We start from the raw sequence: 17795 nt of genomic DNA, 5'->3' as shown, positions 1-17795 counted from the left end.
CGTTATACCATGGTTCATTTTCTACCTGCTGCTTTTCTTTCTTTTTTTTTTTTTTTTGGTTTTTCGAGACAGGGTTTCTCTGTGGTTTTGGAGCCTGTCCTGGAACTAGCTCTGTAGACCAGGCTGGCCTCGAACTCACAGAGATCCGCCTGCCTCTGCCTCCCGAGTGCTGGGATTAAAGGCATGCGCCACCACCGCCCGGCTACTTGCTGCTTTTCTATGTAATTCCAAAGTATCCACAGAGCCTGTCTCCCTGTTCAAAGTCAGGACATAGAGGTAGTGCTTGGCTGGGGTCCCATAGTCCTCTTCCCTTCCAGCCATACCTCCCACAGAATCCCCAGCCACCACTTAAATCCAGCTACATCTGCCTAGAAAAATGCCAGGTCAGCTGGGGTTGCACAGGGCCCACCCCAATTCAAAAGGTGATCCCAGGAACCTGGCACGTGAGAGCATTGCCTCCCTGAAGGCATAAGCTCCTCCGTCTTTCCTCAACCTTCTCCAGGTTGCCTCTCACTGGCCTCAGCTGGAGCTGTCCAGGCCTCCCAGCTCTGTGACTCCAGGAGAGCCCATCCCCTCTGAAGTGCAGCTTCCTTGCCTTGTGAAAGGGGGTGAAGGGAGAGCCAAGCTACAGAAAATGCTATAGATGCAAGAGCATCTGGCCTATGGCACAGTGGGTGCAGAGTTCCATACGGTAACACCTGCCCAGGCCCAAAGTCACACCTACAAAGCTCCCAGAAGCCAGGCCTGAGGAAGTACCAAATTATCAGACTCAACCCAACCACTGCTCCAGCCTTAACTCTCACAGCCCAAACGGGCCACCATCTCCTCCTCCATCCAGGCCCGCCCAGACTCAGGTCGGCCCAGGGGCCAACAACATTCACAAACCCCTCGCCTGGGTAGTCCAGTGACTTTAATTCTTGTGTCTATGACCCTTTCCCTTGGTCCATCTCAGCCAAGTAGCTGTATAGGCCAACTGCCAGACACTGGACATACTGGCATGATGAGGACAGGTCTGGGGGGGCTCTGATCTGTGCACAGCCTGACCTCAGGTATATCTCGCCACTTGTGGTTGAGGCACAATACCACCCCTCCACACCTGTGTTCCAGGCAGTGCCGTGAGACCTACCGCTTAGGTACACTTCAGGGGTAAACAGAAGGAACGAACATAAAGCACTCCCCCCGACCTGCAGCAATCTACACAATCTGCAGGGCAATGAAGCCCAACACTGGGGCATGAGGCCTCCAAAAGTACTCAGCCAAAACAGGGACAAAGGCAAGCAGCAAGACGTGGGCCCCAGCCCCTCCGAGAACCCACACTGGTTGGTGAAGCAAACTGCCTACTTGAGAAGGACCCTGCCTGTGTTGCCACCCAGGGCCCAGGAGAAGTCCCACCCCTACGAGAAGCAGTGGGCCTCTGGGTGGCTGCATCAGATGCGTGGGCACCAAACCACTCAGGGAAACCAGAGCTCCCTGGGAGCCATAAGGAGTTTCCTAGGGAAACATCAAAATCTTTTTTTTTTTTTTTAAAGACGATGGAGAAATATTTTTTATTTATTTATTATGTATACAGTGTTCTATATGCCTGCAGGCTGGAAGAAGGCACTATATCTCATCTTGGATGGTTGTGAGCCACCATGTGGTTGCTGGGAGTTGAACTCAGGACCTTTGGAAGAGCAGCCAGCCCTCTTAACCTCTGAGCCATCTCTCCAGCCCGAAACATCAAAATCTTATATGGGCAGCCACAACCTTGGCTGCTTGCAGCAGGGTTTTTACTTAACCTAGCAATCACCTATGCAGCTCTCTTCTCTCTCCCGAGAGACCGTGTCCTTGCAGTGAAGGAAGGACCAGCCTCAATCCCTGGCACACAGCAAATGCTCAAAAAATTATTTTGACTGAGACCATCATAAAAGAGAGTTTAAAAAAAAATCAGATTTGTATGTAGCTACAAGGTGCCTTTCATCCTGAGAGCCAAGTGACCATCCTTATGCAGGTAGGGCCAGCAATTTCATCCCAGCTCATAAACACACACCGACTCAGACAGGACAATAGCTGCCCCTGGACACCTCAGAACCACCTCAGGAGGAGGACACTTCAGCCTGAGAGGACACTGCATAGCTCTGAGTAACAAGCTTTACTTAAACACCTAGATTCATTTAGAATGGGCTGGGAGTGTCACTCAGTGATAAAGCATGTGTTTAGCACTAAGCATGAGGCTCTCAGTTCAATTCCCAACACCAATAAATTTATTAATAAACCCAACAGGTTGTCACAGCGGAAAAGTGAGGATAACAAGATGGAATCTGAGGTACAAAACTGAAACACAACAACCAAACAAAACTGCACTGCGACCCACAGGCTGAGCGGGCAACTGACTGCATGCCAGGTGTTGACTCAGACAGAGTTCCGAGTTCCTACCTTCTGAGCGTATGGGCCAAGCATCAGGCCTCTGATCGATAATCTCCACCATCAACTTGACGGCATCTAGAGTCTCTTAAAAAAACAAGCTTCTGGGCAAGTCTTCGAGGGATTATCTACATTGGGTTAATCAGTGTGGGGAAAGCCACAATGAATACGGGAAGACCTAACTCATGGGGTGGGGTCCTGGACTGAATAAAAAGGAGAACATGATCTGGGTGCCAGCGTTTATCCATCTCTCTCTGCTTCCGGTGCAGACCAGGGACCTCAAGCACCTGCTGCCACGATGAACTCTATCCTTGAATCTTGAGCCAAAACAAACCAGTCCTTCCCTACGTTGCTTTTGTTAGGTACTCCATCACAGCAACTCAAAAAGTACCTAATGCAAGGCTCTAACCCAACTGGGATGTAAGCCCCTATCAGGCTTGCCCCTTCCTCTCTGAACGTCAGAGTTCTCATGTGAAAAGAGCAGCCTCTTCTAAGAAGCAGAGGCTCTGTTCTCCTTGGCCATCCACACAGCAGGGAAATGCTTCATTTGTTCCCGACATGTTTACGGGGCTCGTGCTCTGTCTGTGTCCCCAAGTTAGGCACCAACAGAAGGACTGGGAAATGCCCTCCTGGCTCTTGACTGCCGAAGGGACAGCCACACAGCTCATTACAATGCCATAGTCGTGCCAATCATCTAGGGCAAAGGGGACAGGGCTGTAGGACTAGGTATGGAGGATGGGTTCCAGGCAACAGCAAGGAGCAAAGACTCAAAGGAGAACTTGCAGTGCACGACGGGCAAATGCGTAGGAACAGCTTCCCATGCAGCCGTCCCATGCAGCACACACAGACGTCCAGAACCTCAAAACACTAGTGTCTAAGAACGGGAGAGTGGAACAGTAGATGAGAGAGGACTGAAGGGTGGGGGAGGTGCCGGTCATTGTGCGAGCTAACAGGCACAGCGGGATGTGGGGAGGCTCTGGGGTCAGACTAGGCAGCGGTCAGTCAGCTGTGCCACTTCCTCCCTGGGTGCCCCTGAACAAGACTCCTTATATTCCTGCTTACCTAAGGCGGTACTGTGTCAGGGTTGAACTGACAGGACATGCACAGAGCACCTGGCATGTGGGGAGCTCCCAGGCCAGGCCAGGTGCTGGGCTTACTGCTCTTAAGAGAATGACCCTACAGGCTGTCCAGGGGTGAGTAGAGGCAGAGTGATGATGCCCTCAGGTCAAGAACAAGAGAGGTAGGTGTGTGCAGAGGGGAGTGTGACAGGGCTGAGGAGCTTGCAACAGATGGTCCCCCGGACCCTCCCCAATCCAGACATTCTGTGCCAAGTGACAGCTGCCTGTGACAGGCGGGCACACAGTAGGTGCTCAAATACACGTATACTGAATCCATTAATAAGGGTACTTCGATTAGCTACAAATCATTCTCTGAACACCTTTTGGAAGAAACCACTAAAAGCCACGTTTTCATTCATCCCCACCTCAGAAGACACCCCCAGGTGGCTGTACCTGCCTGACAAGAGAATTCCACTCAAGGTGCGCTGTGTTAGACCCCGCAGCTGAGAAGGCCAGGTGCCAAACAGGCCTTGTTTCAAAAAAGAATGAAAATCCACTTCCTGTCCTCACCAAGACTCCAGGGCGTGGCCTACCAAGGGACCTTGAGTGCCAGGCTTTACACTGTCCCTGCTACTCTGTGGCCTTCCCAAGGTGTACTTCCACTTTGGGGCATTAATACAATCTAGAAGGCTGTCACCCCCGCATCTCCATCCCTTCCCCACCCCACCCCCCAAAAAAAACTAAGTCAAGCCTACACTGGGAGGGTGGTTGGGGTGAGGGGACACTGACAACAGGGAATGAAGTCATTCCTTGCATGAAGAAGGGAGGGGTCTTTTTACAGAGAAAATGACAAGCTCGAGACTATAGTGGAGGGGGCTCCTCTACATGGGTAGAGGCAAATGTATCAGAAACGCATTACCTCGCGCCCAAGACGACCCCACCCACACCTACAGTCCCTTGCCCTTTCAAAAAATGAGACACCCCCACCCCAGCCAGCAGATGAATGATTCCTTTGACTAGAATCGGAGAGGCTTCAATAAGCCCTGATTCCTGTGCCAAGTAGGTGGGGTCAAGGGGCAGAGGCCCAACAGGTCCCTGGTAGAGCTAATGGACAAGAGGGCCTTTGGGTGCAGAAAGACAAAGGCTACAGCAAACAGGAGACACGGCCCTCCATGTGGGCTGGGAATGCGATTAGGGCACACTGTCTTATGCGCTGGACTAAAGACCTTCTGAAATCTCACGCCCACACTCCCCGCAGCAGCAGTGGGCTCCCCAGGTCTTCCTGGAGAAGACAGAGGAGTAGCAGAAACCCGAAGAGGAAGGAGGAACTGGGATAGACATCCTGACGGTCAGAGGGAGACAGAGAAGCAAAGACATAGGGCTCGGGGTTTTGTGGTAACGAAATGAGACTGAGACTTGGAGTCCCAAGAAATAGAGCGCAGAGCCGTGGGAACGCACGGAGGACAGGCAGCACAGGGGAGGCGCGGAGGTGGACACGCGCGGACATTCGCGCGCGCTCCCGGCACTGTCACTCACCCAGGCCGCAGACCTCGCGGCGCAGGTTGAGGCGACCGCGCTCCTCCGCTATGGCGCGCAGCATGTGCTGCAACGAGCGCTCCTCCGCTTCGGCGCCGTCCGCGGGCTCCCGGGAGGCGGCCGGCCCAGCCCGGAGCCCCGCGGGCGCGGACGCCGAGGCACAGGCCCGGCCCGGCGGCCGCGCGGAGGCCATGCCGGGCCCCGGCTCATCGCCCGCGCCGCGCCCGCGGGGGCCCCTGGCACGCCCCGCCGCCCGCGCCCCGCCGCCGCCCGCCGCGAGCACCAGTGAAGCCACAATCCGTTTTTATGCGCGTCGCCGTCACCACCACCGCAGCCGCCGACCTCGGAGCACAGCCCAGCACTGCGAGGCTCCGCTCCGCCGCCGCCCGCGCGCGCGCCCGCCGCCGCCCAGGCCACGCCCCTAATACGGGCACGCCCCCTACCCCGCCTCCGACACGCCCCGTATTCTCAAAACCCCGCCCCAATCTCCGGCTAAGGCGGTGAGTTGTCCCTGGTCCTGCCCCCTCTCCTAGCCCCGCCTACTTCCTTGCGGCCAGCTTCTGCCAACTTCGAACGCCCACCGTGGCCTCGCTACAACCTGTCGCGTCATGTCTACGCCACACCATTCTCATACCTTTCTTGGCCTCCAAACCTTCCCAGCTGCCCGTGTTCCCCCACCCTGCGCCCACCTTCTCCCGGCTCCGACTTCCCTCCACCAGAGTCACGCCTCTGAGCCTCCCCCTCTACACCACACCGATTTTGCGCTTTGTCACCGCCCTGTGCATTCCCTCTGTCTCCACCACACCAGCTTTGCTCGTTTCTTTCTGAACCTTCCACCGAGGTTCTGCTGGAAACTTGCTTCCCAGAACACAGCGAGAAGTAGCCACCTCCAAAAGGTGGTCGGTCTCCTGGGGGCCACGGTGTGGGATAGGAGGCCTCAGTTCCCACGGTGTGGGGAGGAGGGGGAGCTGGGGAGTTGTTCTCTATCAGCGCCTGTACTGAGACGGTATGTGGAGGCCAGAGGTGGATGAGGTCAGCTGACACGTGATTCTGATGAAGGCCAAGGTCCAGCTGGGCATCCATTCCTAAGCTGAGAGAGGAGGATCCAGGGAAGCAGCGGCCAGAGGTTGTCTTCTGACCTCACCCTGTGGTCCTTTCCCAGTACTGGGGTAAGTGGCTGTGTACTGCTGCTGTCTGCCAGCTGTGTCTCCAGTGTCAGCTCCCCCAGTTACACAAAGCGTTAAGCTCTGCCCCAACTCTCCACCCCACCTGGAGTGCCCTTCTCCCCAATTTCCTGTTGTTTTCTTCTTTCCTTTGGGTCACAGTGTCCTCAAGTACATTTACTGAAAACCCTACCTTGCCCGGTTCTCCTGTTCTTCTCCACATAGATGCACACTTACCCCTCCCGCCATTGCATTGCCTAGCTGCAGGAGGCTTTGAGGCCTCACCAGGAACCAAATCACCCAGCACCGTTACTTTCTTGAACTTGGCAGGCATCAGATGGTGAGAATGCAGCAAGCACCTGTTGTTTAAGCCGTGGTATTTTACCACAGCGACACTACGTGTTCTGCAAGCCTGTCTTCTGACAGCTGTATTCCCAGTGCCCAATAAACTCAGGCTACGTCACGGAGAACGGAGGAGAGAGGCCTGCCAAGGAAGAATGCCATGGGAGGTATGGCAGTAAAGTGGGTTGGGACCATGAGGTATGGAGACCACTCCAGAGTAGGAAATGGGCAGTTACGACTCACTGTTCAATCCTTGCCTGGAGATTTGTGTCTTCGTTCCCTAACACCCTCAGGGCAGGACCTGAGTCCGATTCTTTCCAAGGTCCCAGAATGACGTGTGTGTGTGTGGGGGGACCACACACGGGGACACGACTAGGTAGAAAGGTGTGCATGGAGGAAATTAATGGCTTTTTTGTTCTCTCCCCTGGGCCTGTGGCTGCCCCCACCCCCCATCTGCTAATGAGGACACAGCATGAATGTTGAGGTAACCAACTGTGAGTCTGGAGAGCTAAGATTTGGCTGTTGGGGAAGGGTATGGCCCTCAGCCAGCGTGTGCGAGGTCTCCAAAGCTGGCAGCGCTACACTTACTTCCGCGGAAGCCATGTCACCGTCTTCGCACCCCCACTGCCAGGCCAGGCTCTTGCCTGAAATCCTTGCTGCTTCAACACCATAATCACCTTCAAGGCTCACCTTCCCTGGGAAGCCTGCTGGGGAGTTTGGCCAAAGCACTGTGTCCTTAGCCACTTCGCAATCCCTCTCCCTTGACCCCGCACAGTCGCCTCCAAAGGGCCAGCATCAAATCAATTCATTCCAGTTTCCCTGGCATCCATTCCAGGACAGGTGCCAGAATGCATTTGTTGAATAAATACATGAACATTACTGGGGTTTTCTCATCAGTAATCTTCGTTGTCCACGTGGGGACTCCTCTGAGCAGCAGGTATAGGATATCTTGCATTGGATGAGTGAGTCACAGTTTCCCGGCTCCAAGACACTGTTTCTTGGTCTGGGTGCTAACCAGTTAGCCCATACTAAGTAAAACGAGTTGAATATGAGTGTGGTCAGTGCATGTTTCTAAGGTGGGAAAGCAACCTGGCTTGCTGGTGCACACCTGTAATCCCAGCACTCAAGATATGAGGGCTGTGGGCCAGTGAGATAACTCAGCTCATGTGCCTGCCACCAAGCTGACCATCTGAGTGAGTACGATGTGCAGGACCCACATGATGGGTGGGGAGAACCAGCTCTGACTAGTTTTCCTCTGACCTCCACATGGGTGTTGTGGTGTACACACACACACAAATATATACAAAACAAAAGGAGTGGGTGGACAATCAGCCTGGGTCAGTAAGACGTAAAGAAACCTGACCGTCAGAAAGACTTAATGATAAATTCCTTATTAGTCCAATGGGGCTCAGCTGGATTCCTAACCTATAATACATAATATAATATATAACACAATATAATACTCATAACTATGATAGTCTAGAACCATAAAACAGTAAATGTGTCTTAGTTGCATTCAATACTAATTTGTTGGGGGCAGAAAAGCAATAAAAAGTAAGTTATAGATAACCTGAATTCACCTTTGGCTGACCAGTCTCTTGTTTTTCTTTAGTTCTGCTCTCCACTTACGGAACACACCGAAGGGACTCCTACTGCCCTCAACTGTGGCTCTTCATTCCATGAAGTTTCAAACACCCTGGAAGAGTGAAGCCAAGGTTGACACAACTGGAAATCAACCACAAGTCACGCTCTTTAATGGGTCAGTTGCTTCATTTTTCATGTTATTGCCTAGATGCTGAGGTGACATCTATGCTTCCATTTTTAGCACTACCTGTTTGGGGATAATCTTACTCTAAGACCCTTCGGATCCTTTTCTCATGCTTTGAGTGACAGGGGTGGGGGGAAGCAGGAGACAGGCTAGCAACCTGTCAGAGAAGACCCTGGTTCAACTGAGATCCCCATGCCACCAGCTCTCTCCATCAGCCCTGTCTGCAGTCTGTACAATGAGGTGAGAAACTGAATAATCCCCATTGCCCTGACCTTACCATCCTGTGGGTCTATGATTGGGTCTCCAAGAGGGGAAAAAACAACAGTCAATGTTCAGAGTACAGAGTAGGGAGATTATAACCAGCCCACCAAGGAACAAGTTCAAGGGTTCTTCTGTTCTCCCCTGAAAATCTGCTAAAAGCAGATTTTAGTTTGCTAGGTGGTAGTGCACACTTCCAGCTTCCTGGCCAGACGTTCTCATGACCCAGGATTCTCCTACTTGCTCAGAACCTGTTCCTTGGCTTTGAACTCCTGATCCTCCTGCCTCTGTCTCCCACCACCACTAGACAGGGCTCCCCAGCCTCTGTTTCATCTGGGAAGTTAAATGCCTGCTAACCTTGCCGATCCTAGACTGCAAGGGTCCCTGTGATAGAACATTATTTTAACTAGGCAATGTTGTATTAAATTTGGTTACACCACAGAATATTCCTTTAACTGTGTAAAGGTGTGTTACTTTTGTTTATGCTGCATTTGTTTAATGATGTAAGGATGTGTGCTTAATTATGTAAAGATATGTTGCATCTGTTTCACCTTGCCTGCTAAGGCCAGTAGCTAGGCAGAGAAAGGATCGGCAGGGTTAGCAGGCAAAGAGAATAAATAGGATAAGAAATATAGGCTCAGAAAGAAGAAAGGAAGAAATAAGAGAGGAGGAGAGAATGAGGAGGATGCCACCATAGAGAGAAGCAGTGAAAATAAGAAAGGGAATTATACAGAAGTGAGAAAGGTAAAAATAGATGAAGAGAAACAGGTTAATTTAGGTTAAAAGAGCTAGCTAGAAATGAGCCTAAGCTAGGCCGAGCATTCAAAACTAGTAAGTCTCTGTGTCATGATTAGGGAGCTGGTTGGTGGCCCAAAGAAAAAGTCTAGTACAGGCCCTCCCTGCTGCAAGTGAAACAGTCACCTGTACAGTTTCTTTTGACTCCCTTCTCTCTTCCACTCCTTTTCTAAGGTCATGAGACAAAGAATATTCTCTTTGTGTGTGTGTGTGGTGTTTGTATGCATGTGTGTGCATGCTTGTATGTGCGCACTCGTATGTGTATGTATGAGTATGTAGCGAGCAGAGTGTATGCATGTGTGTGCATGCTCGTGTGTGTGCACTCATGTGTGTATGTATGACTATGTAGTAGACAGAGTGTATGTATGTGCATGTGTGTGTGCCCATGTGTGTATGTATGACTATGTAGCAGACAGTGTTTGTATGCATGTGTGTGCATGCTCATGTGTGTGCACTCATGTGTGTATGTATGACTATGTAGTAGACAGAGTGTATGCATGTGCATGTGTGTGTGCCCATGTGTGTATGTATAACTATGTAGCAGTGTTTGTATGCATGTGTGTGCATGCTCATGTGTGCATACTCATGTGTGTATGTACGACTCTGTAGCAGATAGAGGCTGATTTCAGGTATCTTATTGCTCTCCATCTTATTTTTTGAAAAATAGGTGACCCTAGAGCTCACTAATTATGCTAAACCATCTGGCCAGCCAGTCCCAGGGACATCTGCTCAGTGCTAGAACTGAAGGCATGTGCTACTGTGTCCAGTTTTAAAAATATATGGATTGTTATTATTTTATTGTATATTTTGTCTTCATGTATATCTGTGCACCACATGTGTGCCTGGTGCATGTGGAGGGCCATAAGAAGTTGTTGGAGCCATGGGAATTAAAGTTACAATGATGAACTGCCATGTGGATGCTGGAAATTGAACCTGGGTCCTTTGGAAGAGCAACCAGGACTCTTAACCACTGAGCCATCTCTCCAGCCCCTAAGTTTAGCTTTTTATGTGTGCGCTGGGATCTGAACTGAAGTCCTCATGTTTGTATGGCAAGCATTTTGCTGAGCTATCTCCCCAGCCTCCAAAGAATATTGTCCAGTGTTATCTAGAATTCTCTCATTGGCACTCTATTCTTTTAATAGCTCCTACTGAAACTGCCCTGGAGGGGACAAGCTTACAATTATAATTAGATACCCATGCCTTGGTAAGAAGGAAGGATTCACAGATTTTAAAAGCAACACCTTATAGACTTGAGATCAGGAAGATTTGGGATAACATTATTAAGCATTTGAGTCCAGGGGCTCAAACATGCTGGCAAGTGATCTTCCAATGAGCTCATTTTCCTCCGCCATTTTGGATGTTTTATTTTGAAACTGGATCTTGCTAATATACCCTAAATGAGCATGGAATGTTCTTGCCTACTCTAGGATTACAGACACAGACAGATGCACATAAATAAAATGTTTTTGTTTGTTTGGTTGGTTTTTGCTTTTTTTTTTTGTTTTTCGAGACAGGGTTTCTGTTCTCTGTGTAACAGCCTGAGTTGTTGCTGTCCTGGAACTCACTCTGTAGACCAGGCTGGCCTCAAACTCACAGAGCTCCACCTGCCTCCATTTCCCAAGTGCTGGGGTTAAAGGTGTGCACCACCACCCCTGGCTGGAGGGACTTTTTCAAAGCCCAAATCTGCATCCTTCCTATTCTGAAGGTGGGACCAGATACCCTGGGTCCCCTGCCTCTTCCTATTGTTATTTTGACATCTCTACTTGTTTCCATCCTTCCAGCCATGAACTCTTAGTGTTATTTCCTCTGTCTGGAACGTTCCTTCCCATCAAGTTCAGACATCATTTTCTCTAGGGAAGTGTTGAGAGTCTGTGACCCAGCTCCAGGTCTGGTTTTCCTTGATCTCTAAAAGCCAATTCCTGCCCAGAACCCCTGTGTCCTTCTAAGCCACTACAGCACTATATTGGAGAAAGAAGTGGACTAGTGAGGGGGGGGGAGGGCAGGGGGCGGGTAGTTCTTGGGTGTGATGCTGGACCCTCCAGGAAGAACACAGCTGTTTGCCTTCAGGAGCTGACACACAATAGGCCCTCTATAAATGCATGTGAACCCGTGAAAAGTAAGTGAACAAGAGAAGGATTGTAGAGGGCATGGGGGTCTTTGTACCCACAGATAAGCACTAGGGAAACCAGGAATGTTAGATATGCAAGCTTGTCTCTTCAATGGAAGGGTTGTGTACCTGTTTTCCACCCAGAAGGCTAGGGATGGATGTTGTTGATAGCCTGGTGATCTGTGCTATCTGTAGGGTCAGGCCACACTTGAATCCCCCAGACTGTTATGCTTGTCTCGGACCCTTCCTCCCTAGACCTTTATCTTGAGTATTGTTTCTCAGTCAATAGATCCCATCCCTGGGGAGACGTCAAACACGTCACATGTACTTTGTAGTTTGGTGACTGTGGTGGTTTAAAAGAAAATGGCCTCCCAAGGAAGGGGCACTAATGGGAGGTGTGGCCTTGTTGGAGTAGGTATGGTCTTATTGGAGGAAGTGTGTCACTGTGGAGGTGGGCTTTGAGGTCTCATATATGCCATGCCCAGTGAGACCGTCTACTTCCTATTGCTTGTGTATCACAGTGTAGTAGGTATCTATCTAGCACCTTGTCTACCTACGCACACCATGTCCTGCCATGATGATGATGATGGACTGAATCTCTGAACTATAAGCAAGCCACCACAATTAAATATTTTTGTTTTAAGGTCCTCTCTTACGTGGTATCTTTTCACAACAATAGAAACCCTGAGACAGTGACCTCTTGATGACCTAGGCCACACCAGATCCTCCCCTAGGCCCTTAAGCTATAGAACCTACCCTTCTAGAAGAGGTCATGCATACTTTACAAAGGATTTGATGGCTTCATTGAAATAATTGTTACCAGGAAACATGCTTCCAAAATTGCCCTGTCCACAAACATGCTTATAGTCAACAGCTCGGGGTCAGACTTTAGAAGTTTGAAACAATGCCAGCTAATTACTTTGTGTTGAACCAGATTTCCTTCTTGTCTCATGCAAATTGTTACCCTGCTGGCTGTGGTGTTTACAGTGACCCTCCTCTCCCCACACACACTGGGTGAGGCTAAAGCCACAGTCCCAAGATTGTGAAACCCCCTGCTGGCTGTAGGGGTGGCTGCTGGCTGTCAGTGACAGTCGAGGAGGTCACAAGAGGGACAGGTCAGCAGTGATATATTGTTCTAGGGGGTATGAGAGGCACCCTCATGTCCAAGGTCCCTCTCTAGGACACCTGGCTCCCTGACTGCTGTGGACCACAGCTGGACCTGGCAGAACAAGAGTCAGAAAAGGCACTTTCAGTGTAAGAAGCTATAGTAGGCTTTAGATAAAGAGACCTTAGCCTTCTCAACTTTCTCTGAGGAGCCCCCAGGTCATAGCTAGAGGGGCCAGCCTGAGGGTCGCGGAGCCTTGGTCAGGGGCAGTAGAAGAAGACGGCTGTAGATCAAGAACAGCAGAAAGAGCAGGGGCTTGGGTTCAAGTCTTATCCCCGCCCATCGTGCACAGTGACTGCCAGCCCCTTCCCTGCCACAGACCTCAGTTTCCCCTTGAGTCAAGAAGGAAGTGCACGTTAATGGAGTGTTTCTTCCTTCTAGGTTCTGACAGCCAGGAGGAACAGGGAAGTATCCTCCCCAGTTCTGCCAGTACCACCCCCTCCCCCCAAGAGGGAGCACAGCCCAGCCTCAGAGCCTCAGCGTCCTCCATTGCAAGCTGGGATGGAACTGGCAGCTCACATGGGACTCACATGGCCCTAGGCAGGCTCCATGGGAGGACACCTGGCAGCCCTTGAACACCTAGACTCTGTGTGGTCTCTGTATTCAGAAAAATAATGGTTTCGTTGGGTCCTCCTTTGCCCGCAGCCTGTCTTCTCCCAGCAGGTCCTTGAGGGCTGGATGTTGGTGAGACTGAGGGGAGTCGCCCCCATCCCACCCCACAACTGCAGACCCAGACTTCACATGCTCCTGACTGTTCTTATCCTAAGAAAAAGAACACATGCCTATGGAGAGGCCAGAGGGCTGGGTGCTGAGTGGGACCAGCAAGTGGACAGAGCTCTGGGTGATTGGAGGCCCTGGTCCTTCGCGGCTTCCAGTTGTGTTGGTGGCCTCATTGTTCCTGAAGAACAGCCGAAGATTGCAATCTGGCCAGTACCAGGCATTTCCAAGGCCTGACCAGACCGGATCCATCTGCCAAGTTCACCCTGGGCTTGGGCAGCAGAGACGGGACCTGATTTCACAAGTCGGGTTCTGCCCACGTCAGTGACTCACCCGTTGCTGCTAGGAGGAACCAGAGGCTAATTAAATTCAGGGTTTGAACCCAGCCCTCTTCCTCTTCCTCTCAAATGTAGTCAAACCTGAAGAGCCCTGAGTGGATGCAGAGGAAGGCTGGCAGCCTCATGGAGGATGCAGCCCTGCCTTCCTGAGATTCCAGAAGGAGGCCAACCATTGGGAACCTCTCTTCTCAACTCTACCATCAACACCAAAACCTTGTGCAGGACTGTCCTCCAAGCCCGCTGCCATCTTCAGGAGTTCTGCTGTGCCTGGGCAAAAAAAAAAAAAAAAAAAAAAAAAAAATACAGCTGATGGAGGGGGCAGGGAATGTCATGGGTCTCTCACCAAAGTGTCTAACCCCTCCCAAGCATCTGTATTTCCTAATTCTTCCCTAATTGCACAGGACTTAGGGGTCTTGGGGAGTTGGGGGAGGGGCTAAAGGATATAGGTGGGAGAGGGCTCCATTAATTCAGCTGTGGGAAAGTCATCGTTCCTGCTGCGCACACTGTCATGTGCAGCCCTTCACCAAGAAGCACCCACAGTCCTGCCAACAACCATCACCTCTGGGTTGTGAGTAAGCCCAGTAAACTCATTGGTGCTCCTTCGTGAACTTTGGTGGAATTGCTGGGATCTGAGGAGGAGGGGTAGGTGCGGGCCACATCTCCCCTTGGCAAGGAATTTTAGCAACAGGACTGCTTTGATAACTCGATAGGGTCCCAGGCCAGGGAGTGGTCATCCAGAGACCTGTGACTACCAAGCTTCCCTCTCCAGCCCTGCCTCCATGCTGCCCCCTTCTGTTCACTTGAGGCAGCACCCTGCGCCACACTCACCCAGGTTGGATCCACCAGAGGAAGAATTGAAGTGGCTCCTGTGTGGTAAGAGGCTGTCAACGCATCTGAATCTTGGACCCAATCTCTAGGGCACCATCTGGGCAGGGTCTTCCTCACAGAGAAGGAGGTGGCAGCTTCAGGGTGCTGAGGCCGAGCAGGCACAGCCTCTGCGTGGGAGGACAGGTGAAGCCCATACCACAAAGCCCAGGGTTCAACCCCAGGCATGGTGGTTCATGCCAGTCATCCGAGCACCCGGAAGGCAGGGGCAGGAGAGATAATTCAGCTGTTAAGGGTTCTTGCTCTTTGATCGTGAAGACCAGTTTGGGTCCCACAACCACATGCCAAACTCCCTCAAAGGAAAAGGCAGAGATATATATGTGGAGGACATCAGATACCCTCGTATGGCCTTTATGCGAGCACACATTCACAAATGCACACATACACACGCACACACACATGCATACACTAAACAGGAAATGTAGCATCGAGACTATAGAAACTCCTACAGACAGAAAGTAGGGAGACAAGCCGTTGTCGAACTGGAGTGCAGCTCAGCGGTAGAGCACATGCCGTGTGTGAGACTCGGTTCCATCCTCAGCACCACAAATAAAGCAGTCTTTTAGTAGCAGATTAGAATAAACTGGGCCCCAAGGCAATAAACTAGAAGCCTGCAAGAAGAGACTCAGCGTCCTTTAGCAGGGAGGGAGCTGTGTCCATGACACATGGCTACACCCACTTCAAAGCGTTCAGAAGTCAGACAGCATGACAAGTGTGGGTGGGTGTGTCGTGAGATTTTGAGGACTGAGACAAAATACCCAAGGAAACAGTTTTAAAGGGATAAAGGTTTGTTTGGGCTCCTGGTTTCCGAGGTGATGGCCCGCCACTCGCTGCTTTGTTGCTTTGGGTCTAAGGTAGAATGTCAGGTGGTGGGCATGCGTGGCAGAGGCAGCTCACCTCACAGCAACCAGGATTCAAAGAGCAAACAGAAGGGGCTGGGGACAAAATGTCCGTAGGGGAACACTCACAAGGACCTGCACTCCTCAGCAAGGTCCTACCTTCTAAGATCACGTTTTTTTTTTTTTTTCTCGCAGTAGCCTGTCAATGGGTCCACCTATGGGAGGGATCAGAGCCCTTCCGATCCAGGCACCACCTCCCCATCTGTGGACACTGCCACACTGGGAGCCAAGCCTTCAAAACACAGCTTCCCAACCATAGTGAGGGAGCACAGGGTGGGACTGGGGTTCTCAACACAGCAGCTGGGATGTAAGTGCCCGGGCACTTGGAGAATAATTCAGGGTTTTTGTTTTCATTATTGTTTCTGTTGTTGTTTTGTTTGTTTTTGAGACAGGGTCTCTCCAGGTAGCCCTGGCTGGCCTGGAACTCACTATGTAAACTAGCTTGGCCTCCCCAGTGCTAGGATTAGAGGGGTGCACCTTTAATAAAAGTCTGGCTTATGCCTCAGTTTCTTAAAAAGTGAAACTCATGTCTGCCCCATGACCCAGCCATTCTGCTTGTAGGTGCACAGAGACGATTGAAATGTGCACAGCAGTGTCACTAGTAACAGCTAAAGGAGAAATGCGTCCATTCGTGGACAGGTAAATGGGCCAACCGACTGCAGCTTTGTCGCCTGACAGTGCTGTCCTACTCAGGCATAAGAAGGAACAAACTGTCAATACCATGTAACAAAATGAATGAATTGCTAAACGATTTTGCTGAGTGTAAGAAGTCAGGCTCAGGCCGAAGGAGAGCTTTCTGTGTGGTTCTATTTACATGTAATTATGGAAAGTGCAACCTCAGGGCTGGAGAGATGGCTCAGTGGTTAAGAGCACTGGCTGCTCTTCTAGAGGTCTTAAGTTCAAGTCCCAGCAACCACATGATAGCTCACACCTTTCTGTAACGAGATCTGGTGCCCTCTTCTGGCCCGCAAACAAACATGCAGGCACAACACTATATTCATAATAAAAAAAAATCATGAATCAGAATAAACCTTTCATTAGGAAGAAAGGAAGAAAGAAAGAAAGAAAGAGCAACCTCAATCTAACCTGTATCCACAGAAGCAGACCTAAAACTGCCAAGGTGGAGATGAGCTGGGACAAAGAATGGGGAGAGGAAGAGGAAGAGGGATGAGAGTCCACCGTTATGGTTTATGTCTGTAATCCCAGCACTCAGACTCTGAGGCAGGAGGATTGCCATGAGTTTGAGGCCAGCTAGCAGATAAATTCAGACACACACACACACACACACACACACGTTGTGAGCTACCTGGCATGGGTGCTGGAAACCAAACTCTGGTCTTCCGCAAGAGCAGCCTATGCTCATAACCACTGAACCACCCCTACCAGGGCTTCAGCTTACTCTTAAAACTGTGTTTTTGGGCCGGGCGATGGTGGTGCACGCCTTTAATCCCAGCACTGGGGAGGCAGAGGCAGGTGGATCTCTGTGAATTCGAGACCAGCCTGGTCTACAGAGCTAGTTCCAGGACAGGCTCCAAAGCCACAGAGAAACCCTGTCTCGAAAAAGCAAAAAAAAAAAAAAAAAAAAAAAAAAAAACAAACCTGTGTTTTTGATTTTTCCCAGGGAGGAAAGACTGGCTCGTAACACTCTTTCTAACAGCATAGAGGTCCACCCAGTTCTTTGGGACCCGGGTTCATGATGGCATCAGTTTCTTAGCTCCACATGGTGGCCTGGTTGTAGAGCGAGCAGACGAGATGGAAGAGGCAGAGGATTTTGTTCCAGGCTCTGAACTTGGGTTCTTACACTTGCAGCAAGGAAGCATTTTACCCATGAATCACTTCTCCGGCCCCAAATTAAACTCTAAGGTTGAGTTGATATAAGGACAACTGGGTCAAAGTCATATGTTCAGGGGTCGGGGAGATGGTTTAGCTGGTGATGGCATTTGTCAAGCAAACTCTGAGTTCAACCCTGAAACCCACATGGAGGTGGAAAAGGAGAACAGACTCCATAAACTTGTCTTCTAACTTCTATATGTGTACTGTGATGTGGACATGCGTGCATACACACTCACAATTTAAAAACCTTTTAATTATATGTTAAACTGGTGTCATGGCACAAGCCTTTAATCCCAGAACTTCTGAAGTGGAGCAGTTATTGTAAGGTCATTCTTGACTACAAGGCCAGCCTTAGCTACATAAGATCTTGTATTTAGCCGGGCGGTGGTGGCGCACGCCTTTAATCCCAGCACTCGGGAGGCAGAGGCAGGCGGATCTCTGTGAGTTCGAGACCAGCCTGGTCTACAAGAGCTAGTTCCAGCACAGGCTCCAAAGCTACAGAGAAACCCTGTCTCGAAAAAAACCAAA

General features: G+C 50.6%; 1 protein-coding gene and 1 long non-coding RNA gene across 2 annotated transcripts in view; one reads left to right on the top strand and one right to left on the bottom strand.

The window, feature by feature from the left end:
• Positions 1-5390, bottom strand: part of Kiaa0930 (KIAA0930 ortholog) — a 41108-nt gene extending 35718 nt beyond the window's left edge. Inside the window, exon 1 of the mRNA XM_041671945.1 lies at positions 4998-5390. Coding sequence (XP_041527879.1) covers positions 4998-5190 — 193 coding nt within the window. The 5' untranslated portion in view covers positions 5191-5390. The remainder of the gene's footprint in view (positions 1-4997) is intronic.
• A 656-nt stretch (positions 5391-6046) lies between these two features.
• Positions 6047-13103, top strand: LOC121461051. Its single transcript, XR_005976148.1, has 5 exons — positions 6047-6166; positions 6491-6669; positions 6967-6986; positions 8115-8261; positions 12977-13103. It is a non-coding gene; the product is annotated as an uncharacterized LOC121461051 (long non-coding RNA).
• Positions 13104-17795: the final 4692 nt, after the last annotated feature.

The sequence above is a fragment of the Microtus oregoni genome, unplaced genomic scaffold (genome assembly GCF_018167655.1).
Source record: "Microtus oregoni isolate MIOR12 unplaced genomic scaffold, Mior012 000022F_ref0000154, whole genome shotgun sequence".
Lineage (NCBI taxonomy): Eukaryota > Metazoa > Chordata > Mammalia > Rodentia > Cricetidae > Microtus > Microtus oregoni.
Note: the sequence above shows the minus strand (reverse complement) of the source record. Positions and strands in the feature narration are given on the sequence as shown.